Source organism: Bison bison, unplaced genomic scaffold (assembly GCF_000754665.1).
Source record: "Bison bison bison isolate TAMUID 2011002044 unplaced genomic scaffold, Bison_UMD1.0 scf7180017864341, whole genome shotgun sequence".
Lineage (NCBI taxonomy): Eukaryota > Metazoa > Chordata > Mammalia > Artiodactyla > Bovidae > Bison > Bison bison.
The window spans coordinates 3,662,831-3,690,800 of record NW_011494913.1 but is presented as its reverse complement, the minus strand read 5'-3'; the positions used below and the strand labels follow the sequence as shown (position 1 = coordinate 3,690,800).

The 27,970-nt window shown below is 38.7% G+C and overlaps 1 protein-coding gene across 1 annotated transcript in view; it reads left to right on the top strand.

Moving 5' to 3' along the window:
• The first annotated feature begins 94 nt into the window (after positions 1-94).
• Positions 95-27,970, top strand: part of WAPAL (wings apart-like homolog (Drosophila)) — a 90,843-nt gene continuing 62,967 nt past the window's right edge. Inside the window, exons 1-4 of the mRNA XM_010854509.1 lie at positions 95-133; positions 3,278-3,792; positions 24,057-25,097; positions 27,061-27,179. Of these exons, the coding sequence (XP_010852811.1) occupies positions 3,300-3,792; positions 24,057-25,097; positions 27,061-27,179 (1,653 nt within the window). The 5' untranslated portion in view covers positions 95-133; positions 3,278-3,299. The remainder of the gene's footprint in view (positions 134-3,277; positions 3,793-24,056; positions 25,098-27,060; positions 27,180-27,970) is intronic.

The window sequence follows — 27,970 nt, the reverse complement described above, 5'->3', positions numbered from 1 at the left end:
GCCGGAGCATGCGGGGCGCGGCGCCTGCGCGGCGGTTTGAGTAAGCAGCCCCGCGATTGGCTGCGGGGTCGGGCGGTCGCGCGGGGCCTGTGGGAAGCGGAGTGACGGAGCGAGCGGCTGTTGGAGGAAGGAGGTGGGGGCCGGGAGCGCAAATGGCGTTGAGATGGTTCAGGGCCCTGTTCAAACTCTAGCGCTGACCATTCACCGACGGAAGCGGCGGCGCAGGAGGCGACGGCGGCCCATCGGGGGCACGTAGCGGGCTCCGGTACCAGCTCCAGAGGCGGCGACAGCCAGGGAGGCCTAGGCCCGGGCCCGGCCGGCGGCGCTCGAGGCGGGGAGGGAAGTTGCGGTGCCGCCACTCCTCCCCCCCTTCCACCGGGTTTCCTATTTACAGAGAGCGGAGTCGCGGGTTCGGACGGTGGCGGAGCCCCTTGCCTCTCTTCGCTCACCAGCCGGCCCCGTTCTCCCGCGCGGGGCTCCGGCGCCCGCCCGTGGGCCGTTGGGAGCGGGAGAGGCGGAGGCGGCCTGAGGCTAAAGCACCCGCCAGGCGCCGAGGGTAAGTGAGGTCTCGGGCGGCTGCCTAGGCCCGGAGCTTGCCGAGGGTAGAGGAGGCAGGGGTCTGGGAGGGGGTGATGGAAGTCCTTCTATCTCACCCACCCGGTCTCTGAGGAAGTTGGGCAGCGGAACAGTCTGAAGAACTCTTTTTCCTCTTTTCCCCTTTATTCTGAGTTCTTTCTGGGCGACGGCTGATTTACTTCCCTCCCCAGGCGCGGTCAAGTGTATTGGTTTCAGGCCGAAATCTTTTGCTGCCTCTTCTCCGCCTCTGGCTGCCGCTGAGGCCTTCCACTACCCTGGGGATTCGGTGGCAGAGGCTTCCGGGGCGTCGGAAGCAACATCCCTTTCCTGGGAGGTGGAGGTGGGGGTGGGGAGGAGAAAAGTTGCGTGAGCTTCCAGGGGCAGGGGGCCGCTTCTCCCCGCCACCTCCTAGCGCACCGCCGCCCCCAGGTGAGGATTTCTGGGTGGTGAGGTTTGGCCTTTCCGGCTTTCATTCCTGCAGGGAAGCCCCTAAGCCCGTGGAGATCTGAAGGACTCGATTTGGTTGGGGGTTAAGTGTGAGGACTTCTTTATTCCAGCGCACTTCCCCGAAAATTCGACAAGCTTTGGGCTGAGGCAAAGGCCCAACGACCAAAAAGACTTAGTTGTGAATCATTCTTTCCTTTTTGGTAAGGTAATCTTTGGAGTTTGAAGCCTGAGCAAGATAGCCTGTGTTCTTAACTTGAATATACTTGAAATATAATGTCAAATACATCTACACACTTATTTTTGAATTTCTACATACTTTACACTCTAGTCTTACTTAGATAATGCCATTACAATTGTCTGTCTGGTGACTTAAAAAAAAAAAAAAAGGACATGGAAAACTGTATAAAGACCAGCAAAGGGGATATTATATAATGAACTCCCATGTATTCATCTTTCAGACTCAACAGTTATTAACTCTTAACCAAATTTTTCTCATCTCTGCACTTTCCATTCCACACACCTTAAAGTTGGAGAATCACTGACATTATTGCATCAGTATTTCAATGTATATTTTTCGAAGGCATAGGTTCTTAAAAAAAAAAAGCATAATTTATCAGTTAAAATAATTAACTCCTTGGTATCAGGTGTTCATCGGCAGACTTTCAGCTTGTCACAGTGAATGCTTTATGGTTCTAGGACCATTTTTACCATGAATTTTTTTGGTGTGGACCTAAAGTAGTCCAAGTCTAGGTTTTTTGGTTTAGCCTTTAGTCAGCATTTTTAGGTAATTACCATGCTAGTGTATCCGAAACGTTTTAGCTTTGTTGGTGTATATGTAAATGTAGGTCTGTAGATTAGGGCTGTACATTCCAAGAGGAATGAAAAGAAATGACTTATTTTGTGTTTCTTGTAGCTGCCAAATACACTTAGTTTCTTTAGGTTATGCTTAGCAAGAAAGACAGGATTCTTCAGTGTAAATCTACAGTAAGAGGGGAAATAGATATCCCTCAGAAAAAAGTTTTTTGACATATTAAAAGGTCTTCAGACAAATTAGAAAGTTTTCTCTTAAAAGTAGATGGGTATAATGACTATATTAAGTATTATTTTGTCCAATTAGAATCGGCTTCTAACCAAAATATGAGAGGGCAAATTCCTCTGCTGAATATATAGAGATTCCCTATAAACTGGGAGGATTAAGTTAATAAAGGGAAACATTTAAACTAATAGATAAAAACATTAAAAAATATAGGTCAAAATATCACTCTGATTGTTGTATTGTAAATTTCAAGAGTATGAAGTTTTTTTCAAGCCCTTAGGCAATTGTTCACTTTTTTTCCTGGTTATATTTAATTTATTGATATTTAAATTTTAGAAGGTCAAAGTGTGAGTAATAGATAAGGACTGATAATGTTTAAAAGGGACCTTGTTTGACTCTATTTACTGTCCTGAAATTTTTTTTGTCGTAGTACTTAGCATGTAGATAAATAATTTTATCTTGTCTTAAATCAGAGAGGAACATAAATTCACAATTTTTTTTTCTTTTAATAATCCCTGGACCAGTCAGTGTAATATGCTAGAGTTCACTAGCTTCAGAAAATGTAGTTCAGAAAATGAGCACAGCACTATGAGGACAAGGAAGGAAGAAAGATGAGTATGGTTTCTTGCATTAAGGGAAATGACCAAGTACGGAATATTTTTCAAGTCATAGTTTATATTATGTTAGACCAAAACTCAGGATCTTTGAGGTTGGATTAAAAGTAGCAGGTTCTAATATGTGAGAAGATAGCACCAGTTTTCTGACTTTTCACCCCTCATATGAGTAAGTGCTCTGAAATTTCAAAGAACTATATTTAGTCAATTATTTGACATCTCTAAGATCTTGAAAAAAATTAACATTTTGTGCTTAATATTTTATATTAAGGGTAATTAGCCTATTCAGATTATTTTTTATGGTAAAATTTGATAGAATAGTAAGTAGATTCATTTGAAACTTAAAAAAAAAAAGCGATGTTAGGCTTTCTTGTTCTGAAAATAGCCTATGAATATGTACTCATATAAAAGATTGATATAAGTATATAGGATAAAAAATGAGCCTCTCTATACTCCCTCCCCTTATTTAACTGTTTTTGGATTTGTATCTTGAATGTGGAAAAGCTGTATGGGGAGAATCCCTATTTTCTTATTTTTATATTCAGTATTAACACTTCTTAAATATTTGATGATTATATATTTTCTTACTTTTTTTTTCCCACAGAGAATATGAAACAGGTGTCAAAATGACATCCAGATTTGGGAAAACATACAGTAGGAAAGGAGGAAATGGAAGTTCAAAGTTTGATGAAGTCTTTTCCAACAAACGGACCACCCTTAGCACAAAGTGGGGAGAAACCACATTTATGGCTAAATTAGGACAGAAGAGGCCCAATTTCAAACCAGATATCCAAGAAGTTCCGAAGAAACCTAAGATAGAAGAAGAAAATACTGGAGATCCTTTTGGATTTGATAGTGATGATGAATCTCTACCAGTTTCTTCAAAGAATTTAGCTAAAGGTTCCTCTTACACGGAATCTAGTGAAGCTGCTCAGTTGGAAGAGGTCACATCTGTACTTGAAGCTAATAGCAAAATTAGTCATGTGATGGGTGAAGACAGTGTTGTATCTGATAAATGCTTACGTTTGGAGGATACTTTGCTTGGGAAAGAAAAGAGCACAAACCGTGTCTTAGAAGATGATGCAAGCAGAAGTAGCTGTGCTAAATTAATGACTTCAGGTAAGTTTTGATTTTCTTTTTTTTTCTTCTTCACAATGATTTTCTTTTTTCTGAGCCAGGAGAGTTTTGTGTAATTTAGTCAAATGCTTTTGACTTTAGATTCTGAAATACTACACCTCTTAAATTTTCTTTCTGCATTTATAATTAATGGGGACCAAAGATAATTTTGTAGAAGAGATTTAAGAAATTCAAGAAACCAATTAGGAGTTGAAATTTTACTTAACTTGGGAATTTCCAGACTGTACATTTTGGGAATGATCTTTCATTTGTCCTTAATCCAGTTCTCGTTAAGAAACATCTCTTTTTGTTGTGTTAGGATTGCACAGTATCTCACTTCTATTACTGTGGAGGATTTGGATAGTTACTGATAATGAAAATGAGATGGGCATTTACAATAAGGTTTAAGTTTAGGGGTGTTAGATTTTCTTTCAAAACTAGAAAGATTAAGGAGGTATTAAGTGGAAATGTAGAATTGAACTTGACTGCAAATTGAAATTAGTTGGGGGCTTGGTGCCAGTAGTAATTTGTATTAATAGATTTTCATCTACAAAACCAGTTGTATTTTTAAAATGTTAGCTTGTAAATCTGGCATCTAGTGTTTATTCCTAAAACAATATATTTTACTTGTTTTTGTAAAGGATTTGAGACTTACAGTAATAAATGATTAAAAAAGTGCAATTAATTAAAAGACCGTAGAGCTTAGATTGGAGATGGAAAGGGAGATAGCTTGTGGACTTTATCAGTGTAGGGCTGAGCAATAAGGCTCACACTTTGGTCTAAAACAAACCTTAGTTCTTGACTTCTTGGGAAAATTTAGTGATAATAAAAGGTTACATAGTGCTCATATTTTAAAAACATGTAAAGACAAAACTTCCTAGTTTTCTTGAGAGGAATTTGTCCTTTGGGGTCTTTCTTTAAGACACTGTCTTTCTATAAGGCACCTCAAATACTTTGCCTAGCATAGTTCCACAAAAAAATGCTGAACATTTTTCATTCTTTCTCACCCTTGGATGAGAGGATGAGCCAGCTGTTACTGTCATTCCCTTGATCTCCTGGTTAATTCTGATTTGGCTCTTCTTTTCCTTTGCCCACATTTCTCCTGAACTGTTGTTCATAACTTAAGGTTAGGTTCAGTTTTTATTAAAAATGAGCAGAAAAGCAGTTTCCCAGATCAGCTGTTAAAAATGTTTTCTAATCATAGAACCATTGAGCCAAAATTAACTTGAATTCAGTTCTCTTATCTTCATAGATGAGATTCAAAGAGGTTAAGTAACAGTCTAGGTTGGGTAGTGGCAAAATTGGACTGAGATTCATTTATTGATATTTCAAAACTTTGACCAGCTGCTCTGTGTCCTCCACTCTTTTAGGCTCTGGAAATGCTCTTCCATGTCAGGTATCTAGTGTCCAGTGCTCAGTGTGAGGCAGATGGGCCAGAAGAAGGGAAATGAGGATAGAGAAGTGGTGCAGTGGGTGAGGTACTCAGACACAGATTTCTCAAGCACTGTGTTTGGAAAAGAGAGGGGCATCACTGGCAGGCAGAGGGTATCAATAGGATAAATGTTGAGGTATGGGGGAACAGGAACTTGGAAATGAAACATTCAAAGGCAGCAACTGCTTATATAGTCTTACTGTTGTTAAACCTACACATGTCCAGACTGCCATTTGAAGTTGTTCGGTGAGAACTGGAAACAACTCTTTCTGTGAAAATGAGGTTTTAGCTTGCCGGTCTAATGTAGCTAAATTGTAGTTCTAGTGTTAATCCTGTGGACTGACTGGGAATCCAAACTCCGTTATAACAGGTTTGTGAGGGGAAAGTGTATACTAAAATACAGAAAATAGATGTTCAAGAACATCTTGCTCTTCTTTCTTCACAAGGCAGCCTTAGTTGGAAGGGAATGGTGTAGCACTGTGAATATTTACTTTCTCCTCTCCCTTGACCATCCAGAGCCACAGCACCCCTGGTAGCTTATTGTAGGATAAGAAGGGAACTTTGAGGGAGTACTTCGAATTCTGATGGTCTTACCCTGTCCCTAACATGTAAAAGATAAACTTTTTATAAGTTTATGTAATAAGTTCAGGGAATACTTCCAAACTTTATGACCTTCCTTTTTTACCTCTAAAATTTGGGCATCTCTCTGTGCCTAGATTTTTTTTTGCATATGTCTGTCAGTTTGTCGTTGCTTTTACGAGTGTTCAGGAGGCCTTCTGATTTTAGTTGAAGTTTAGAGATTCAGACCTAAGGTTTGGATAGAAGGGGTCTCTATAAATCTAAAGTGTTTCCAAAACTTTTTTTTTAATTAGAGATCTTTGGAGAATGATGAAATTTTGGACTTCAGATTAAAGTGCTGTTAAACCCATTTAGGTCTCAGAAATTCTTTGGAGGTCATGTACAGGCATTTTATTTAAGAACCTGTGAGAAACGTTATGATCATTCTGTTCAAAGTGCACAAGTTAGGTTCTTTAGTATCCTTCCAGTGGGATGTTCTTGCTCATTCATACCATTTTTTTTGCTGCAGAATTACATCACATCAGTGAAAAGGGCTTATCCAAGCTCAAGCTTATATCATTTTTCCTGGCCTTAAGTTTTAAAGTGGATCTCTTTATAGGGTAGTATATGGTTAACTTTTAGGTACTATTAAAATTCTTTGTTTTAAATGTTTTGTACCAGATAGTGCTTTTTAAGATTGTGGCTTATTTAAAGACGAAATCCAGAGTGAGGTTGTGATAGAATATAGTGGTGCTTTTTAAGATTGTGGCTTATTTAAAGACGAAATCCAGAGTGAGGTTGTGATAGAATATAGTGGTTGCTGTTTTCCAAATGCTTGATGGGCAAGGGAACCCATCAGGATTACTACCCATGCAAGAGTACAAACTAAATGAGAACTGCAGGGAAGGATTGAGTTGCTAAAACATCCTCATCTTAATTTAAAACACACACACACACACACACACACACTTTTAGTATGGAACTTTTAGACACACAAAAATAGAACATTAAAAGAACCTCATGTGCTTGTTTTGTAGCTTCAGCAGTTGTCAATATATGGCAAATCTTGTTCCATCTATTGTATACACTATTCTGTCTCCTGGATTATTTTAAAGTGGATTTAGGATATCTTACTTTATCTGTAGATACTTTAATGGAAGTTTTCATTAAAGCCAGTGAAATCTCAGACAAGTGTGAAACTTAAAAATGACTTAACAGGACCTAAAAACTTGGCCTTTTGAGAGATCTTGGAGTATTCTTATAAAGTTTGGCATCCAGAGCTATGTGCATTAGGGGTAAAAGAAAGCTGCTCTTGCCTTTTATATACAGCTACTCCTGTTTTCCATCTTTGTGCGTTTTGCTACAGGTTTTTAATCTGGGTTCTAGAATAAAGTGTGCAAAGACTTGTATTTCTACTTGGCACACTTGGTAGCCAGCTGGGATTCAGTCTACATACCCTGCCAAATATTGAGATAACTATGGCATAGGCTCTTAATTTGCATGCCTGTCTTTGTAGCCAATTTTTTTTTCTATTTGCTTAAAACTGTACTGAGTATTTGTATAAGTTAGAGGGCTGTTACTGTCAAGAAATTAGGAACTTTAATTTAGAACTGAAGATCGTTTTTAGAAAGGGAAATGAATTGTTCTATTCCTGAAAGCTTAAAGTAGGCCAGGGACTTGTGACCTGAGAGGCGATTGTCATCTACTCATTGGATAAAGTACAGGTGATTAATGAGGATTAAAGAATTCTGCAAGTATAGCATTGGTAAGAGTTACCTACCTTCATTTAGCTTTGAATATATTTGTCGTATAGAATATACTTGTCATTCCTAAAATCAGCTTCTTTTAAGGGAAGAGGGTAAGATGCCTGTTACTTTGTGCTAAGCTCTTCATATCAGTTGATCTTTAATCTCAACTATTTAAGGGAGGCTTTATTCCCATTTTAGAGGAGGTAAAGCATATTTCAAAGAAGTTGAATCACTTGAACTATTAAGTAGAAGATCTGAGAAACACCTAAAGTGTTCTCTTCATACAGTGCTGCTGTATTCTGATGTGAATGAACTTAATTCGATCATATTTAAAGCTTTATATTTAAAATAACAGGCTGTCACTGTACGAGTTTTCTCTTGAAGTTGGAAATAACTTGGACAAATAACAAATTATGTGTTACCTCTTGCCTCTGTTTAAATAGTTTTCTTTTTAGTAAGAATGGTGGCCAAACCAGTTATAAATACTGAAGAAAGCTGACCTTAATTTTTGCTAATAGGTACCCTCTGTTTGCTAATGTCTAAAAATTCTGTATGGAAATTTAACAATATGCAAATTCTGAGAGAGACAGTGTAATTTCAAGTAAATAGATTTGTTTTAAAGTAGAACTTTAGTTTTTTGTAAAAGATTTTCTTAGTGAAAGGACGTTCATTCTCAGGGTTTGACCAATAACACAAGTGCAGGTAATCACTGATATAACTTGAATAGAAGTGAGTACACAGGGAGCAGTGTGTACTCAGTGGGAAATGGGCTTGGCAGGTGTACACAACTTGTTAAAGATTAAAGATGTTTGAAGGAGAGAAGAAAAGGGGCAGCTAGAGATATATGAGGGGTTCTGGAAAGTTTGATTGCATAAGAGAGTCTTGAAGCATAGGATCCAAAGCCCAGAGAGGGAGAGTGATCTTGGGAGAAGGGACACTGCATTTCTTGGCTGGGCGGAGAGGGGGGTGAAAATGTGAGTTTAATGGGAGGATGGAAGATAAGGTTGTTTATGAACCAAAACTGCTCCCCCGCCCCCCCCGACCCCCACCATCCTTTCTTTTTATAAAGTGACAAAGGAGGTCATCTCTGAAAGGGAGAAAGAAAAAAGGATGTGTGTGGTGGCTGGAGGGGAGAGGCAAAGTGTTCACATAGATTTTGGAGAAAGTGGAAAAGGAAGGAGCTGTCTAGAGAGAGGAGAATTTCTGGACATCATTGATGCCTTAGTTGAAATTTGTTATCACTGAAAACTCTTGAGCATGTGTGTTTTCTCCTCTCCTTTAGTAGGCCCTATTAGCCAGAATCTGTACAAAATATAGAATATTGGCTAGAATAATGATAATTATGCTGGATTGGCATTTTGTCTGACTAGATATGGAATGAACAGATAGAAAAGAAAGAGAATTTAGGTTATTGACCAGAGAGTGAGTGAAATGATGAACTGTGCACTTTAAACTTGACTAACTGGACAGGGGTGGGTGGATAGGAGGAAGAGAAGAGAGGTCAGTATACTGAGAATCGTAATAAAAGTCCAGAGTAGGATTCCTGAGACAAGTTGGTTAGCTGGTGGTAATTATGGATTGTCTTATTCTGATATTTAAGAGTTGAAGCATTTTAGGATATGAGAAGTTCCTGCATGAAATTGTGAACAGGTGACTAAGATAGAATGTAGAGGACTTGATGGGAGAATAAGGAGCTGGGAGTTGATGGGGTTGGAATTTGGCAGAATTCAGGGTGATAGCAGAAGTGACATGGAAGGGTGGATTACAGACCTGGTTTAAAACCCTTAGATAAACGAAGAGTAAGAGGCTTATAGACGACAGTAAGAGGGATATTATAGCGTAGCTAGATGGGTGGCACATGCCTCAAAGGAATCGACTTTTTATGAGAGAGGGGAATAGGAGTAGTTTCATAAGAGGCTCTGGAGAGCCAACATGTGAGTAACTGCAAACCATCCTTCTCTGAGATCCTGGAAGGGGCTGCATGAGAAGTGGCACTCTTAGTCGGGTTTCAGTTAGGGTTTCCCTGGTGGCTCAGATGGTAAAGCGTCTGCCTGCAGTGCGGGAGACCCGGGTTCTATCCCTGGGTTGGGACGAGCCCCTGGAGAAGGAAATGGCAACCCACTCCAGTACTCTTGCCTGGAAAGTTCCATGGACAGAGGAGCCAGGTATGCTACAGTCCATGAGGTCGCAAAGAGTTGGACACAACTGAGCGGCTTCACTTCACTTATTTCAGTTAGGGCAAGGAAGTGGTAGAGGGCATGAGCCCCAGGTGTATGTGATGTGCTGATCACTGAGCCTTGGATACTCTGGACTTAAAAGCTGTGGGGTGAGAGGGGGCAGTGGATTGTTGAGTAGAAGATGGGAAAGAAGTATAGGTACATTTTGAGTGTTACAGTACAGGAGGAGGTAGATGGCAAGTTTGCATTTTAATTTATCCATCAGGGTCCCAACTGGAAACATGGCATGCCCCAGTTAGGCTCTTAACCGGAGATTTATTTTTGTAATGGTTAATTACAAAGGTGTGTGAGGAATGTTAGGGAAAGCCTAGCCTGGGTTAGGTGCATTGAAGCTCTTCTGTGGTGGGTCCCTCTTCCCACCTCCAACCCTGGCATCCACTGATCAGTCTTCTGCCCCTGTAGCTTTGTTTTTTCCAATATTTCCTATACAAAGGGTTATTCAGTATGTAGCAATTTCAGCCTGGCTTTTTATTTAGCATAATACTTTTAAAGAGTATTCCATATTGTGTGAATCAGTATTTTTATCGTTGAGTAGTATTCCATTGTATATACCATAACCTATTCACTATTTGAAAGACATTTTGACATTTGACATGTGGGCTCTTAGCTCCCCAGCCACAGATCCAACCCATGACCCCTGCATTGGAAGCATGGAGTCACATTAAAAACGTGAGAGGAAGTTTTTCTTTAACAACCAGAAGATTTACAGCACCCTTTTTCTTTTTTGAAATTGTGGTGGTTTTTTTTTTTTTTTTTTTGGCCATGTGGCATGTGGGACCCATGTGGAGTCTTAACTGCTGGACCGCCAGGGAAATCCCTTGAAATTGTATTTCTGTCCTACTTCCCCTTTAGGATTTTACCCTAATGAACATGTCTGTTAATGGTCATCTCTTCATAATTTTGTAGTACATACATTTTTTGTGTATAAGTTTGTGTGCTAAGTCACTTCAGTTGTGTCTGACTCTTTGTGGACCATAGCCAACCAGGTGCCTTTGTCCGTGGGATTCTCCAGGCAAGAATACTGAAGTGGGTTGCTGTGTCCCCCTCCAGGAGATCTTCACCTAGGGATGGACCTGCATCTCTTACGTCTCCTGCATTGGCAAGTGGATTCTTTATCACTAGTGCCACTTGGGAAGCCCCATATATAAGTTTAAATGTAAACTTTTAAGAATTTTTGTGATTCTAATGTTCAAAGTATTTGAAAATTCTTCTAGATTATCACCACAATTATGAGTGTATAATTGATCAAATTAGTGTTAAATTGATTAACTATTAGAGTATAATTAGTCAACCGCATTTTAAAGGCAAAGTTTATTGGAAATGTACCTCTTAATGGTATGGGTAAAGCTGTTTTCAATTAGTTCATGTATATATGGATAAATATTGCTGGAATTAAGAAAAAGCTCTGACATCAGTCTGTTCCTATTTTTTAATACATATAAATATGGAGGTACTATATTAATAAAAAATAAGAGTGGAAAGAATTTTGCTATAGTAGTTTCTATTTGGAAAGCAATAAATAATTAGAACCACCTGACATGCAATGGATTTGTTTCCAGGACATTAGAGTAACTCAGTTATTAAGCATGGATGCCAGTAATGTATCATATTATTTCTTTACTGTCATGCCAGAGTAGGAGCAATGTTCATAGTAAGATTAGGGATAAGTGAGTGATATGCCATTATTTGTAATGTGGGAGAATAATTATTAATCCCAGGTGGGTTGGTACATCAGTTTTTGGACCACAGTATATGAGAAAGGTGGGGATTTAGAAATGCATGTCCCTAAAACTTGGGCTTCCCTAGTGGCTCAGTGGTAAAGAATCTGCCTGCCAGTGCAGGAGCCATAGGAGACACTGGTTTGATCCCTGAGTTGGGAAGATCCCCTGGAGGAGGAAATGGCAACCCACTCCTGTATTCTTGCCTGGAGAGTCCCATGGACAGAGGAGCCTGGTGGGCTACAGTCCATGGGTTCTAAGTTGGACACAACGAAGTGACTGAGCACACGTGCACATAAGGAAGACGGGGATTTAGAGATGAATGTCCCTAAAATTTAATTGTGCCTTTGTATGTTTTGGCATGCCTTTCTGTAACTCCAGAAGTCTCTGTATATAGTTGAAAGAGTTAATTTTCTGTGTGGCTCATTGGTTGAGGATTGACTTGGGTATGTGGATGTGTTCCCTATTCTTCTGCAAGGGTGGGCAGAGATAGGCAGCTTGAGCAGGAGGCCATGGGAACAAACAAGCTTCTTGGCGTGTGGGTGGGCAGTGGCAGTGGGCCATGAGGTTCTCCGTGGGCAGCTGTTGATAGGGAATGAGAATTGAGTTGGACTGTTCTGTGTAGTGGGCCCAGCTGAATGGTTCTTTTGGAGTTGTTTTATCTTTAACATTACATACAGACTTTGTGTTTGATAGGTATGTTTTATAAATAATTAAAAAATTATAAAATATAATTGAAATCACCACTTGAAATACTTAGCATTTTTTTCAAGTACTTTTTACTTTCCAAATCTTTGAGTAAAACTGATCCACTGAGGAAGTGTGCCATATTTTTCCTTTGACTTCTTAGGTGCCCCTTATAAGTAGCCACACACCTTTGTTGACAGTGAAAAATCAGTTTCCATTCATAGAAGCATGCTGTTGACAGTTTCTTATGTATAAATCTTCAATATGCACAGCATGTAAATCTATATATCCCTAAAAATATAAACACATAGATGACAGTGTGGTATACACGTGTGTATACTGTGTATGTATGTGTGTACGGAAAAATCATTAAGATATACACATCAGTATTTATAAAATGTACCTTTTCTTCATGGTTTTCTGTTATATGAATATACCATACTTAAGTCTCTTAGGAATAGTTTGGCTGTTTTGTGGTCATTTGCTATTAACTAAGAAATGCTATATGGAACATCATTCTACTTTCATGTTTGAGCATCATGTTCTCATATATAATGGTAGAAGATGTTTCTAGAAGTGGACTTGAAATAGCATACATATTTAAATATTCAGCTGATATTGCAATATTTCCCATTGACACTGGCTTTTTTCCCCTAGCATTATTCTATTGAACTTTGGAGTTTATCTAGCTGAAAGATAGAAAAAATATCTTCTTTATTTTGGGGGTTTAATTGTTTCTACTTTAGAATATGTGAAGTTTTATTTTTTTTAATGTAAATAAAATTATCTGCACATGGTACAAAATTACAGTAGTTAAAAGCTTCCCCACCTCCTTTTTCCAGTTGTGCCGGTTGTTCTTGGAGGGATTGACCATTCATAGTTCCTTTTGTTACCCTTTCTGACATATGCTGTGTATCTACAAGAAGTTCAAGCAGTTACAAATTTGTGTGTGTGTTAGATCTACAAAATGATGACTTGGTGTTTAATACCTTGCTTTTTCACTTAATATGTATCGGGAATAAGTCTCTGTCAAAATATGGAAGTTTTCTTTCAGGCCTCCTTCTCTTTTTTATTTAAAAATACTGTTGCATTCATGGTATGTCAATTCCCCCTATGTTTTTTTTTTTTTTGTAATTTCCTAGCCAGTTCCTTGTAGATGTCAGACTTTGGGTTGTTTCCAGTGTTTTTGTTTTCTTTAAAAAGTTGCTTTATTTTTTAGACAGTAAACAGCACTTAATAACTGTGTGGCTGTTAACTGTCTAGCAACTGAAATCTACTGTCCCTCACGTGCAGAATGGGAGACAGGTTTACATTTCTTTATCTGAAACATTTTAGGCCAGATCTGTCTTGGAATTGGGGTTAGTTTGGAATTATAAAGTATGTTTTTTTAATATGAACCCCCATCAGGTGCCTGGCAGCACTCTATTCAAAGACAAGTTTTATTCAGAAAAAGAAAATACTATCAATAGCCTTACTTAAATGAGGTCAGGTTTTGCTTCAAAAGGCATTATCAGAAAACTTTGTTTTCAGAGCTTTTTGGATGTTGCAGTTGTGGATAAAGGCTTGTGAACTTGTAATAGTACCTACATCAGATGGTTGCTATGAGATCAAATGAATTAATGGGTGGAAAGTATTTGGGACAGTACCAGGCACATACTGAGGGCTTAGTAAGTATAAATATAGTTCAGCTTTGTTTTACTTTCTTTTTCCAGCTTTATTGAGATATAATTAATATATAATGTTTACTCTTGATTTTTAATTGTGGATGAAGTTGAGTATCTTTTCATAAGTTACTGATTCATTCTATTTCATTTTCTATTGATCTTTGTGTCTATACCTGCTTTTTCTGCTGGAACATTGATTGACTTACTGATGCATAAGAATTCTTATGACACCACTATATTAAGGGAATAATCCTTTTCTATTTCCCTAATGATTGATGATGATCATTTTCCATGCTTATTTTGGTATCAGTATAGTTTCTTTGATGTACCCTCACATTTCTTTGCTTATTTTTAATTGAGTTGCTTATTTTCTCATTGAACTTTAAGACTTCTTTATTTCCGATACAAGTATTGTATCAGACATTTATTGCAGATATTTTCTGAGTCTGTGATTTGTTTTTGCTTTCCCTTAACAGTGTTTTTTGCAGGGCAGAAGTTAGTTGTTTTGATCAAGTCCCATTTTATCAAGTATTTCTGACAATAGAGTACACTCTCCTCCCTAGGCATCCCCTTCTTTAGACAGCTCTAGTTAATCTTTAATGCTGTTGCTTATCAGTCCTTATAGTTTGAATTGAATGATATCTATAGGTTTAATAAGTTTGTTCCCTCTTTGCATGACAGCCATGGGCACCCCACTCCAGTACTTTTGCCTGGAAAATCCCATGGACAGAGAAGCCTGGTAGGCTGCAGTCCATGGTGTCGCTAGAGTCGGACACGACTGAGCGACTTCATTTTCCTTTTCACTTTCATGCATTGGAGAAGGAAATGGCACCCCACTCCAGTGTTCTTGCCTGGAGAATCCCAGGGACGGGGGAGCCTGGTGGGCTGCTGTCTATGGGGTTGCACAGAGTCAGACACGATTGAAGCAACTTAGCAGCAGCAGCAGCAGCAGCAGGATAACAGGACCACTGACAAAATGTGGTTCACTGGAGAAGGGAATGGCAAACCACTTCGGTATTCTTGCCTTGAGAACCCCATGAACAGTATGAAAAGGCAAAAAGATAGAACACTGAAAGATGAACTCCCCAAGTCAGTAGGTGCACAATATGCTACTGGAGATCAGTGGAGAAATAACTCCAGAATGAAGAGATGGAGCCAAAGCAAAAACAGCATTCAGTTGTGGATGTGACTGGTGATGGAAGCAAGGTCCAGTGCTGTAAAGAGCAATATTGCATAGGAACCTGGAATGTTAAGTGGCAAATTGGAAATGGTCAAACAGGAAATCGCAAGAGTGAACGTCGACATTTTAGGAATCAGCGAACTAAAATGGACTGGAATGAGTGAATTTATTTCAGATGACCATTATATCTACTACTGTTGGCAGGAATCCCTTAGAAGAAACGGAGTAGCCATCATAGTCAAGAAGAGTCCAAAACGCAGTACTTGGATGCAATCGCAAAAACGACAGAATGATCTCTGTTTGTTTCCAAGGCAAACCATTCAGTATCACAGTAATCCAAGTGTATTCCCCAACCAGTAATGCTGAAGAAGCTGAAGTTGACCGGTACTGTGAAGACCTACAAGACCTTCTAGAACTAACACCCAAAAAAGATGTCCTTTTCATTATAGGGGACTAGAACAAAAGTAGGAAATCAGGAAACACCTGGAGTAACAGGCAAATTTGGCCTTGGAGTACAGAATGAAGCAGGACAAAGTCTAATAGAGTTTTGCCAAGAGAACACACTGGTCATAGCAACAACCCTCTTCCAACAACACAGGAGAAGACTCTACACATGGACATCACCAGACGGTCAACACCGAAATCAGATTGAGTATGTTCTTTGCAGCTAAAGATGGAGAAACTCTATAGAGTCAGCAAAAACAAGACTGGGAGCTGACTATGGCTCAGATCATGAACTCCTTACTGCCAAATTCAGACTTAAATTGAAGAAAGTAGGGAAAACCACTAGACCATTCAGTATGACCTAAATCAAATCCCTTATGATTATACAGTGGAAGTTGAGAAATAGATTCAAGGGATTAGGTCTGATAGAGTACCTGATGAACTGTGAACAGAGGTTCGTGACACTGTACAGGAGACAGGGATCAAGACCATCTCCAAGAAAAAGAAATGCAAAAAAGCAAAATGGTTGTCTGAGGTGGCCTTATAAATAGCTGTGAAAAGAAGTGAAAGCAAAGGAGAAAAGAAAAGATATACCCATTTGAATGCAGAATTCCAAAGAATAGTAAGGAGAGATAAGAAACCCTTCCTCAGTGCAAAGAAATAGAAGAAAATAATAGAATGAGAAAGACTAGAGATCTCTTCAAGAAAATTAGGGATTCCAAGGGAACATTTCATGCAAAGATGGGCTCAATAAAGGACAGAAATGGTGTGGACCTAACAGAAGCAGAAGATATTAAGAAGAGGTGGCAAGTATACACAGAAGAACTGTACAAAAAAGAGCTTCACGACCAAGATAATCACAATGGTATGATCACTTACCTAGAGCCAGACATCCTGGAATGCGAAGTCAAGTGGGCTTTAGCAAGCATTACTATGAACAAAGCTAGTGGAAGTGATGGAATTCCAGTCAAACTATTTCAAATCCTGAAAGATGATGCTGTGAAAGTGCTGCACTCATGCCAGCAAAATTGGAAAACTCAGCAGTGGCCACAGGACTGGAAAAGGTCAGTTTTCACTCCAATCCCAAAGAAAGGCAATGCCAAAGAATGCTCAAACTACCACACAATTGCACTCAACTCACACGCTAGCAAAGTAATGCTCAAAATTCTCCAAGCCAGGCTTCAGCAATACGTGAACCGTGAACTTCCAGATGTTCAAGCTGGTTTTAGTAAAGGCAGAGAAACCAGAGATCAAATTGCCAGTGTCCGTTGAATCGTCAAAAAAGCAAGAGTTCCAGAAAAACATCTGCTTTATTGACTATCCCAAAGCCTTTGTGTGGATCATGACAAACTGTGGAAAATTCTGAAAGAGATGTGAATATCAGACCACCTGACCTGCCTCTTGAGAAATCTGTATGCAGGTCAGGAAGCAACAGTTAGAACTGGACATGGAACAACAGACTGGTTCCAGATAGGGAAAGGAGTACGTCAAGGCTGTATAATGTTACCCTGCTTATTTCACTTATATGCAGAGTACATCATGAGAAATGCTGGGGTGGATGAAGCACAAGCTGGAATCAAGATCCCCGGGAGAAATATCAATAACCTCAGATATGCAGATGATACCACCCTTATGGCAGAAAGTGAAGAAGAGCTGAGGAGCCTCTTGATGAAAGTGAAAGAGAAGAGTGAAAAGTTGGCTTAAAGCTCCACATTCAGAAAGCTAAGATCATGGCATCTGGTCCCATCACTTCATGGCAAATAGATGGGGAAACAGTGTCAGACTTCATATTTTTGGGCTCCAAAATCACTGCAGATGGTGATTGCAGCCATGAAGTTAAAAGATTGCTTGCTCCTTGGAAGAAAAATTATGACCAACCTAGACAGCATATTAAAAAGCAGAGACATTACTTTGCCAACAAAGTTCCGTCTAGTCAAGGCTATGGTCTTTCTGGTAGTCACGTATGCATGTGAGAGTTGGACCATAAAGAAAGCTGAGCACCAAAGAACTGATGCTTTTGAACTGTGGTGTTGGAGAAGACTCTAGAGAGTCCCTTGGACTGCAAGGAGATCCAACCAGTCCATTCTGAAGGAGATCAGTCCATCCTAAAGAAAACCAGTCCTGAATATTCTTTGTAAGGACTGATGCTGAAGCTGAAACTCCAATACTTTGGCCACCTGATGCGAAGAACTAACTCATTTGAAAAGACCCTGATGCTGGGAAAGATTGGGGGCAGTAGGAGAAGGGGACGACAGAGGATGAGATGGTTGGATGGCATCCCTGACTCAGTGGACATGAGTTTGAATAAACTCTGGGATTTGGTGATGGACAGGGAAGTCTGGTGTCCATGGGTCGCAAAGAGTCGGACATGACTGAGCGACTGAACTGAATTCAACTGAGGATAACTGTTAAGTTTAACTTTGTAGGTAATGTCAGAGTGGTGGTTCCCGGTTTTGCTACGACCAGTTGAAGTTGCTTTACGTTCTCCACAGTACTTGGCATTGTGAATTTTAACTCTTGGTGGTTTTGCAGTAGCATCTTATTATAGTTTTAATTTGCATCTTCCTAATAACTTACAAATTAAATGTCTTTTAATTTATTTTATATGTTTATTGAATATTCTTTTTGAAATCAAGGGAGTGATCAAATCGCTTGATACTTTTTTTTTTTTTGGATATCTTGTTGAGTTGTAGGCATTGTAATTCCTCTGCCCCACTGGTCTGGGTAGTTCTTTTGAAAAACATTGTAGTTTTTAATCTTTTCTTTTTTTGTGGTTGCGGGGGGGCGGTGCACACTGCAGCATACAGGATCCTGGACTGGGAGGAAATTCCCTAAATAGTGTTTTTTTAAAGTTTTTAATTGGAGTATAATTGCCTTACAGTGTTGTGTTAGTTTCTGCTGTACAACACAGTGAGTCAGCTACTAGCATACATGCACCCTCTCCGTCTGGAGCCTCCCCGCCTCCCCCGTGGGTTGCCCTCTAGGGCATCGTGGAGCACTGACTCCTGTGCTGTGCGGCAGCTTCACTCAGGGACCTGCTTCACAGGTAGTGGGTGTCAGTGCTGCTCTCTCAGTTTGTCCTGCCCCCCCTTCCTGTTCTGTGTCCACAAGTCCATTCTCTGTGTCTGTGTCTCTGTTTCTGCCCGGCAGTTTCTACCATTTTTGCCCTCTATTTCTGCCATTTTTCTAGACTCCATATATATGCATTAATTATGATATTTTTCTCTTTCTGACTTTACTCTTTATGACTAACTTTAGGGTCAGAGTATATGCCTGGTAGTGGGATTGCTGTGTCATATGGTAGTTTTCTTTTTCTTTTTTTTTTTTAATTTTTATTAACGATAATTCTAGTGATAACAGGTAAAGAGATCATTATTTGCTTTTTTTAAAAGGATAAAATTATTAAGCCTGAGGCTATTGTGACTGGAGTTGCAGCAAGCAAATTCATGACTAGGGACCCATGATTCCTAAGCAAGTTTGTGAATGGCAAGTCCAAGATAATATTAAACAGTAAACATACGCTTTACATCTGTTACCTGTGTAGACCTTTAAGAGGCCCAGCTGCTGTAGCATACATGGTAAAGTGAAGTCACTCAGTCATGTCTGACTTTGTGACCCCATGGAGCCTACCAGGCTTCTCCACCCATGGGATTTTCCAGGCAAGAGTACTGGAGTGGGTTGCCATTTCATTCTCCATATTTTTTGTTTTTTAAGAAACGTCCATACTGTTTTCCTGGAGAAGGCAAAGGCAAAGGCAAAGAGTACTCCAGTACTCTTGCCTGGGAACTCCCATGGACGGAGGAGCCTCGTAGGCTGCAGCCCATGGGATCATGAAGAGTCGGACACAACTGTGCGACTTCACTTTCACTTTTCACTTTCATGCATGGGAGAAGGAAATGGCAACCCACTCCAGTGTTCTTGCCTGGAGAATCCCAGGGATGGGGGAGCCTGGTGGGCTGCTGTCTATGAGGTTGCACAGAGTCGGACACGACTGAAGCGATTTAGCAGCAGCAGCAGCATTCTGTTCTCCATACTGGCTGTATCAATTTATATTCCCACCTACAGTGCAAGAGAGTTTCCTTTCTCCACACCTTCTCCAACATTTATTCTTTGTAGATTTTTTGATGATGCCCATTCTGATAATTGTGGTTTTGATTTGCATTTCTCTTATAATGAGTGATGTGGAGCATCTTTTCACGTGTTTGATGGTGGTGCATCTTCTTTGGAGAAATGTAAAAATGTGGGGCACTTCACAAATTTACATGTCATCTTGTGCAGAGGCCATGCCAATCTCTATATCTTTCCAATTTTAGTATATGTGCTGCCGAAGCGAGCACATGAGTGGTTTTTTAATGGACATAATTTTGGTGAAATTTCTTTTGCTTTGGAGAAGGTAAAGAAGTTGAAGATAAATGATGTTTCAGAACATGTTATTGAATAGTCTTTCCCATAAAGATATGAAAATCTACAGTTAACATATACTGATTTCCCACAGATATTTTGCTCCTTCCCTTGTCCTTTATCAGTTAAAAAATATATTTTGGAGTGTGTGAAAACTTGCTGAAATTATAGATACTCTCCCTGAAAACTGTGTGCACAGACATTTTTTTCATACAGTTTCATGAGATTTGTGGAAACCATGAAATCATTCATAAATCTCTAATCAAACATCCCTTCCCACTTTTTAAGTATTTCAGCGTTCACTTCATCCATGGAAGCCTTAAATTATCCCACCTGAGTAATTTCCTTTATAAAACCATGTGTACTCACATTATTTGGACACGACTGAAGCAACTTAGCAGCAGCAGCAGCAGATGTGTTTTTATTTTAAAAGGAATCCTCTATTTCCTTTCAAAATTAAGACTCTTAAGGAAATAGTAGACCTTTAATTAAACTTCTGTGTAAGGTTGCTTACTATCTTTTAGATAAGCAGAATTAAGGTTAGAGAGGAAATAAGAGTTGCCAAATTTTTACACATCTAATTACTGTCTTAGGTGTGTAGTTCGATACCATGTTTCTCAAATTCCAAATTCCATGTAGTCTTTACTATGCTAAATTCCCTCCCTCATATGCTACCTAATATATAAAAGACTCGGTAGATGCTAAAATCTAGTGACATTAAAAGGCATTTACTAAGTGTCTTTGAAGATGGTGCTAGGGTAAGTCTTCTTCTGAAAACTTTCTCCATAATCCAGTCTTCACCCTCTAGGTTAAGGAAAAACAGTAGGCTTTAAAATGTAATTTTGGAATCCTTGCTTGAAGCTGATAGACACAGGGTCTTAAGGAAATATTGATGAATGTACAGGTTAAATTCCACTAAGAAATGTCTCACTAAAAGGTTATTAAAAATATACTCTATATTTTGGCAGAGTTGTTACAATAGTTTGCATTTGTGTGGTGGTCTTTAACCTGCAAGTATCCGTAGTTACATTATCTTCTTTTATCTGTTCAAATTGTCTTTGAGACAGATTTTATTAGCTCATTTTTTCAGGTGAAGAAATTGTTCCCACTTCTTAGGGTGACTTGCCCAAGGTCATTTTAGCCAGTAAGTGGCAGAGCTGGCACTTACCCATTTAACTCCTGAACTTTATCTTTGCTAGAAATGCATTTCTGTTTACATAGCTGGTTTAGCTTAAAACAGAGTTAATACTTACCTTCTCTGTTAAAAAAAAGAGTTGAAGGTGCGTACTGGGTTGGACATTTGAACAAAGATAGATGAGTATGCTTTCTTGCTGAGGTGGTGTGAGTGAACCTGTTGGCATTTGGAAAAGAGTTTAGCCATCTAAGAACTGGAAATAAGGAAGATTTCCAAATAGAAATGTTACAGAAGCCCTAAAATTGTCTCAGTACAAGCCATTGTAAAAGAAAGAAAAGAGAAAAACAACCCAATTTTTACTCCCTTTCTCCCTGCCTTGATGTTTTGAGATATAACTTTATCTGACAGGGAAGCTGGGGTCTGTTTGAGGAGGCAGGATAGTTGAAAGTAATAGCTCTTTTGCATTTTAGAACAGGATAGCCTTGCTCTCTCTTCTGAAGGTGTAGTTGAGAATATTTGTTGAAGACATAAATGGTGAAGGACTGTAGAAAGTATTCGGTTTATATGTTAGAATACCGTTGTAGAAAACTTAGGTAGCTTTTCTTGTGCAGAGCTCTTTGTTGATTTACTTAGCTTTTATCTATGTAACATATTTCATAAATTTAAAAATTATAATATACTCTTATAATTCATCTGTAAGATAATGCTATGTAATTGAATACATGAATAAATTATATTTGCTAGTGACATAACTTTTAGTGACAGTACTTCATTCTATAGGGCTCTTTATTACTCTTTGCACTTGAATATATAAAGGTATGCTCACAACAGAGTTAGATTTACACGTGAAAGGCAGCCCATGAGAATACTCTGATTTTAGGGGAAATGGGAGTGGTAAGTAAAACTTGAAGTAGTAGTTTTTAAAAATGTGAATAATAAAGTTTATTGTTATCATAAAACTTTTTTTGTCAAAAGGATGTTTTTACATAAAACAATTAGAAATAGCTGAAATAAATTTTGTAACATTAAGACAATACTGTGTAGCTATAAAAATGGTGTGGTATGATATTTGATGATATCTTATACACATCTTTGTAGCTAAGCATACAAAGCATTCCCATAGGCATTTGTTAGCAAATAATTCCATTAATAATGCTGTAAAGTAGTATGGGTCAGTTGCTTCCCTTTTGAACAGAGGAAGAAATTGAAAGCCTCAGGAAAACTCCCTAAGTTAAGGGTCTTCTCTGAGCCCTACATAAGTCTCCAGATTGAGCTACTAGTGCTCTTTCCACTTGTTATAAAAGCAGTGGTATCGTTTCTTAAGGTTTGGTTTTAAACTTGGCTTTGTTTCAGCCCCTTTTAAGAACGTATCAGATGTCAGTCAGCTATTAATTGTTAGCTTTTCAGTATTAGTGATATGATACTTCTGAGATTATGAAAACTATAGTTCCTTGCCTTTGCCTGAGAAATATCTAAGAATAAAGCACGTATACCTGTAAATTAGATGCCTCCTAGAAGTAAGTAAATATAAATTACATTTACAACCATTGGGTCGCATTAAAAATTATATAGTGGATTCATGTAAAGCACCCCTTTGCTTGTATTTGATGGTTTGTTAATTGAGATTTGTAAAGGACTTTTATAAATGTAGTTTTTTGTTTTGTTTTGTAACTGTATTAATTTATCATAAATATTGAACCTGGGTTTTTCTACCAACAAGTACTTGGAGAATTAATCGTAATACCAGTTTGAATCATGTTTCCACCTCTTATTTAGAAAGATTAAAAAAATATTTCTGATGTCAAAATTAAAGACAACAAAAATGGATTCCCCAGCTATAAAATGAATAGGCAATTCATGATTTACCACTGGTTGATATGGATAAATACGGGCTTCCCTGATGGCTCAGTGGTAAAGAATCTGCCTGCGGTGCAGAAGACGCAGGAGGTCCTGGGTTCTGTCTCTGGGTTGGGATGATTCCCCTGAAAGACTGCATGGCAGTCCACTGCGGTATTCTTGCCTGAAGAATCCCATGGACAGAGGAGCCTGACAGGCTACAGTCCATAGGGTACGAGTCAGATATGACTGAAGCAACTGAGCATGCAGCAGGATATGGATAAATAACCACTGTAGCCATGAAACTTAGGCATCAGAGGCACTGTTTTTTAAAAAGTGTTGAAATTATATGGCTTTCACGATTAGAAGAAGGAATGAAAAGCAGAGTTGACTACAGAAACCTGAATCTGGAACAGGTTTCTAGACAGAACTGACATGCCCTGTGGGCAACTCTACTCTGGAGAAATAGGCATTGCCAGAATGTCTTCATTAATTGTGTTACATTGTTTCATTTCATTTCAGTCACTCAGTCCTGTCGGACTCTTTGCGACCCCATGAATTGCAGCACGCCAGGCCTCCCTGTCCATCACCAACTCCCGGAGTTCACCCAAACTCATGTGCATAGAGTCGGTGATGCCATCCAGCCATCTCATCCTCTGTCATCCCCTTCTCCTCCTGCCCCCAATCCCTCCCAGCATCAGAGTCTTTTCCAATGAGCCAACTCTTCGCATGAGGTGGCCAAAGTATTGGAGTTTCGGCCTCAGCATCAGTCCTTCCAATGAACACCCAGGACTGGTCTCCTTTAGGATGAACTGGTTGGATCTCCTTGCAGTCCAAGTTACATTGTTTAGGTTCTACTAAATAATTTTTAGTTTAAGCATTTTTGTTTGAAAAATCCATTGTACCTCTGAGAAGGTTTGACTATGTGTATGTCATTGAATTGATCCTGTTGTTTAACACTGCTGAAATCTCTTTAATTGAGGGTAACAATTTTAAGGGACTTGGATACCTAGGGAGAGGTCAGTAGAAGACGTGAGAGCTATATACTGAAAAGGTAGAAGAATAAATTGTCAGATACATAAACATTTATTTTTTCCACAATTTAAAATTATTACAGTTATTTCAAAATTAAATGACTTCTATTAATTAACCAAATGTCCCTTTAATTAACTTTTACATTGATACCACTCATATTTTTATCCTTTGACCTATTTTTCATTTTTGTAGATAAAGTGGAGAACTTTAGTGAAGAACATGAAAAGAATAGTCACCATATTTACAAAAATGCTGAAGACAGTACTAAGAAACACAATGCAGAAACTACAGTGGCTTCTGGATACAAAGCTGATGAAATCAAGGAAAATGATACTTGGAATTCCCAACTTGGGAAAAGGTCAGAATCGCCATCAGAAACATCATCAATCAAGGGATCTGTAAGAACTGGTTTATATGAATGGGATAATGATTTTGAAGATAGCAGATCCGAAGACTGTATTTTAAATCTGGATAGTGATCCTCTTTTGGAGATGAAGGATGAGGATTTTAAAAATCGGTTGGAAAATCTAAATGAAGCCATTGAGGAAGACATGATGCAAAGTGTTCTTAGGCCAAGCAACTGTAGGACGTACTGTAGGGCCAATAAAGCAAAATCCTCACAAGGAGCGTCGAGTTTTGATAAGCTAATGGACGGCACCAGTCAGGCCTTAGCCAAAGCAAACAGTGAATCTAGTAAAGATGGCCTGAATCAGGCAAAGAAGGGCAGTGTAAGCTGTGGGACCAGTTTTAGAGGGACGGTTGGACGGACTAGAGATTATACTGTTTTACATCCATCTTGCTTGTCAGTTTGTAATGTTACCATCCAGGATACTATGGAACGCAGCATGGATGAGTTCACTGCTTCAACTCCTGCAGATTTGGGAGAAGCTGGCCGGCTAAGAAAAAAAGCAGATATTGCAACATCTAAGACCACTACTAGATTTCGACCTAGTAATACTAAATCTAAAAAGGATGTTAAACTTGAATTTTTTGGTTTTGAAGATCATGATGAGACAGGAGGTGATGAGGGAGGTTCTGGGAGTTCTAACTACAAAATTAAATATTTTGGCTTTGATGATCTCAGTGAAAGTGAAGATGATGAAGATGATGACTGTCAGGTGGAAAGAAAGACAAGCAAAAAAAGAACTAAAACAGCTCCATCACCCTCCTTGCAGCCTCCTCCAGAAAGCAATGATAATTCCCAGGACGGTCAGTCTAGTTCTAATAATGCAGGTAAGACTTAAAAAAAAATAAATTTGTTTTTCAGGCTTAAATAATAGTTACTTAGTTTTCTCCTTGATAGCTTATAACTTGTTACTACATTTAACTTCAACAGAAGTACCTATTTAGTGCCAACGATTACCTTATCTAAAGATACAGCATTTTAAATGTAAATAAAGTCCTACCTTGTAAGGAACCAATTTGTAAATTGAGGAGTCTTTTCATATTTGTATTTTAATTCTGCCATTGGCACTTGAGAATTTTTAAATAGTGTATATTTGTGTGTATACAGAGATACCAAACATCTTGATGTTTTAGTTTTGAAAAACTAAACCCAATGGAGACAGAGGATAGACTTTGGTCATATAGAATTCTATTGATATTAGATGGTTGAAATGAGGGAAATACCTTGAATTTATAAAGTTAAGATTAAATCTTAAGGATCACCCTCGTAAGTTGACTTAATAAAATTGAAAGATGCTAACTAAAATGTTTTTACATTCTTATCAGTGAAATTAATTTGTCCCTTAAGATAGTAGGACTCGTAATGACTTGAGGATTGATAGTCTTCACTGAAAGACAAAAGAAATAGGTTAGCCTTGCTATGAGTAAATCACTACTTGACAAGAACATTATGATGTGAATTGACTGTTGAGGAAGAGTATGTGAAAGCCTCTGTGATACAGGGGCTTATATTTATTTATATTTAACCAAATACATTTTTCTTATATTGGTTTTCTTGTTAAAGCTTTTGTCCTTTTAGGGTCACAGAACAAGAATCATGGTGAATTAGAGCTATCATGGTGTTTCTGTGTATAGATTCTCTCATAGAGTATGTCATACTTGAGACTACTTAGCATTTTGCTTCAGTTGACCTAAAAATAATTTTGCTAGATTAGAATCATTCTTATTTTCAAAACTAGAATTATACAGGAGTACCCCCTAGCAGCCTGCCTTACTCCCCACTAGAAAAAATAAGACTATTTTCAGAATTCATCCCATGTTGTCTTGAATCCCTTCTGAAGAAATGAAGTCTGCTGCATCTTTGCTAGTCACTTGAGCTATGACTGGGCAGACAGCTTTACATTTGCTTTCTCAGGAGGATGATTAGTAACTGAATACTGAAACCTGAACTCCTGTCCTGCTACAACCTACTTAGTTAGCTTCTGTGCTAACCTTGATAGCAAGTTATCCTAAATCATTAGACTCCCTTTCAGAAACATCAAGTTGGTACCAAATAACATTTAAAAATTAGAGACCATTTGATTGATACATTCTAAGTTGGAATCTAAGTCTTCATACAGTGTGTGAAACAGCAGACAGTTTTAAGAGTTAGGATAGAGAAAAGTCTCCCTTTTTTTTCCCCTCTTTTTTTTGTTTAGGCTAGGGAAAAAATACAATCTTTTGGAAATTAATCTGATCCTTTGGTTGGTTTTGTGAGAATGCCACAGACCATTGAACTACATTGTACTAGGTTATTCAGTATCTTTTGTCAAGGATAGCTATATCCTTTTTTTTTTTTTTAATGTGGCTTCTGTAGATGTTAAGCAGGCATTCCTTGAAGGCCAACATGATTCAGTGTACTTTAATTCTAGAAAAATGTTACAGGTACATATCATCTGTTGGTGTGTGCATGTGTGTATTTTAAACTAGACTGCCAGTTTTACTGTTGAAGATAACAAGCAGTTGTATGAACATTGAAGAACAAATTATTCTGGAAAAGAATTGATTTTGCTGATAAAATTGGAGCACATGCACTGCAACTAAGTTTCTGATTTTCTTCTAGAGTAGGGTACAAGCAGGGAGTGAGTATGGGAGAGTGAGAATAATATTGGAGTATTTCGTCAGCTATGTGTTGTTTTTATTTTATCTTTTCCTCCCCACAGTATGCTTCTTTCTCCCCCAAACGTTCATTAGTTGTCTGGTAGATAATTTGAAATAATAGAAAGCTAGCTAGTTTTGATTACCATTTCAGAAAACTTGGATTTTACAGAGGACTTGCCTGGTGTGCCTGAAAGTGTGAAGAAGCCTCCAAATAAACAAGGAGATAAATCAAAGGAAAATACCAGAAAGATTTTTAGTGGCCCCAAACGGGTAAGTAAAGCCCTGGCAGTCATTTGTATTATTTGTTGTTGGAGGGCTTAACTCTTAATTTTTTAATTTAAAAGTAACCAGCAAACATCATGGCAATATAATTTTGTCTTTCGAAGGCTATATGGAAGTCAGTTTGTAAAAGCATTGTTACCATGTTTTGAAGTGTGGTAAAACATACATAACATACTCTACTATTATATGCAAGTATACAGTTCAGTGACATTAACCATTAACAAATAGCTCCATTAAACGATAACTCCACCTTGACCTGCCCAGCCTCTGGTAAACACTACTTTTCTGTCTCTGTAAGTTTCCCTATTCTAGGTAACTCATGTAAGTGGAGTCACACGATATTTGTTTGTGTCTGGCTTATTTCACTAAGCATTTGTTGTCCGGGTGTTCCATCCCTGTTGTAGGGATGTATCATATATCAGGATGTTTGTTTTTTATGGCTGAATAATATTACAATGAAACTAAGCCATGCCTGTGGGGCAACCCAAGGCGGGCGGGTCATGGTGGAGAGATCTGACAGAATGTGGTCCACTGGAGAAGGAAATGGCAAACCACTTCAGTATTCTTGCCTTGAGAACCCCATGAACAGTATGAAAAGGCAAAATGATAGGATACTGAAAGAGGAGCTCCCCAGGTCAGTAGAGGCCCAATATGCTACTGGAGATCCGTGGAGAAATAACTCCAGAAAGAATGAAGGGATGGAGCCAAAGCAAAAACAATACTCAGCTGTGGATGTGACTGGTGATAGAAGCAAGGTCCGATGCTGTAAAGAGCAATAT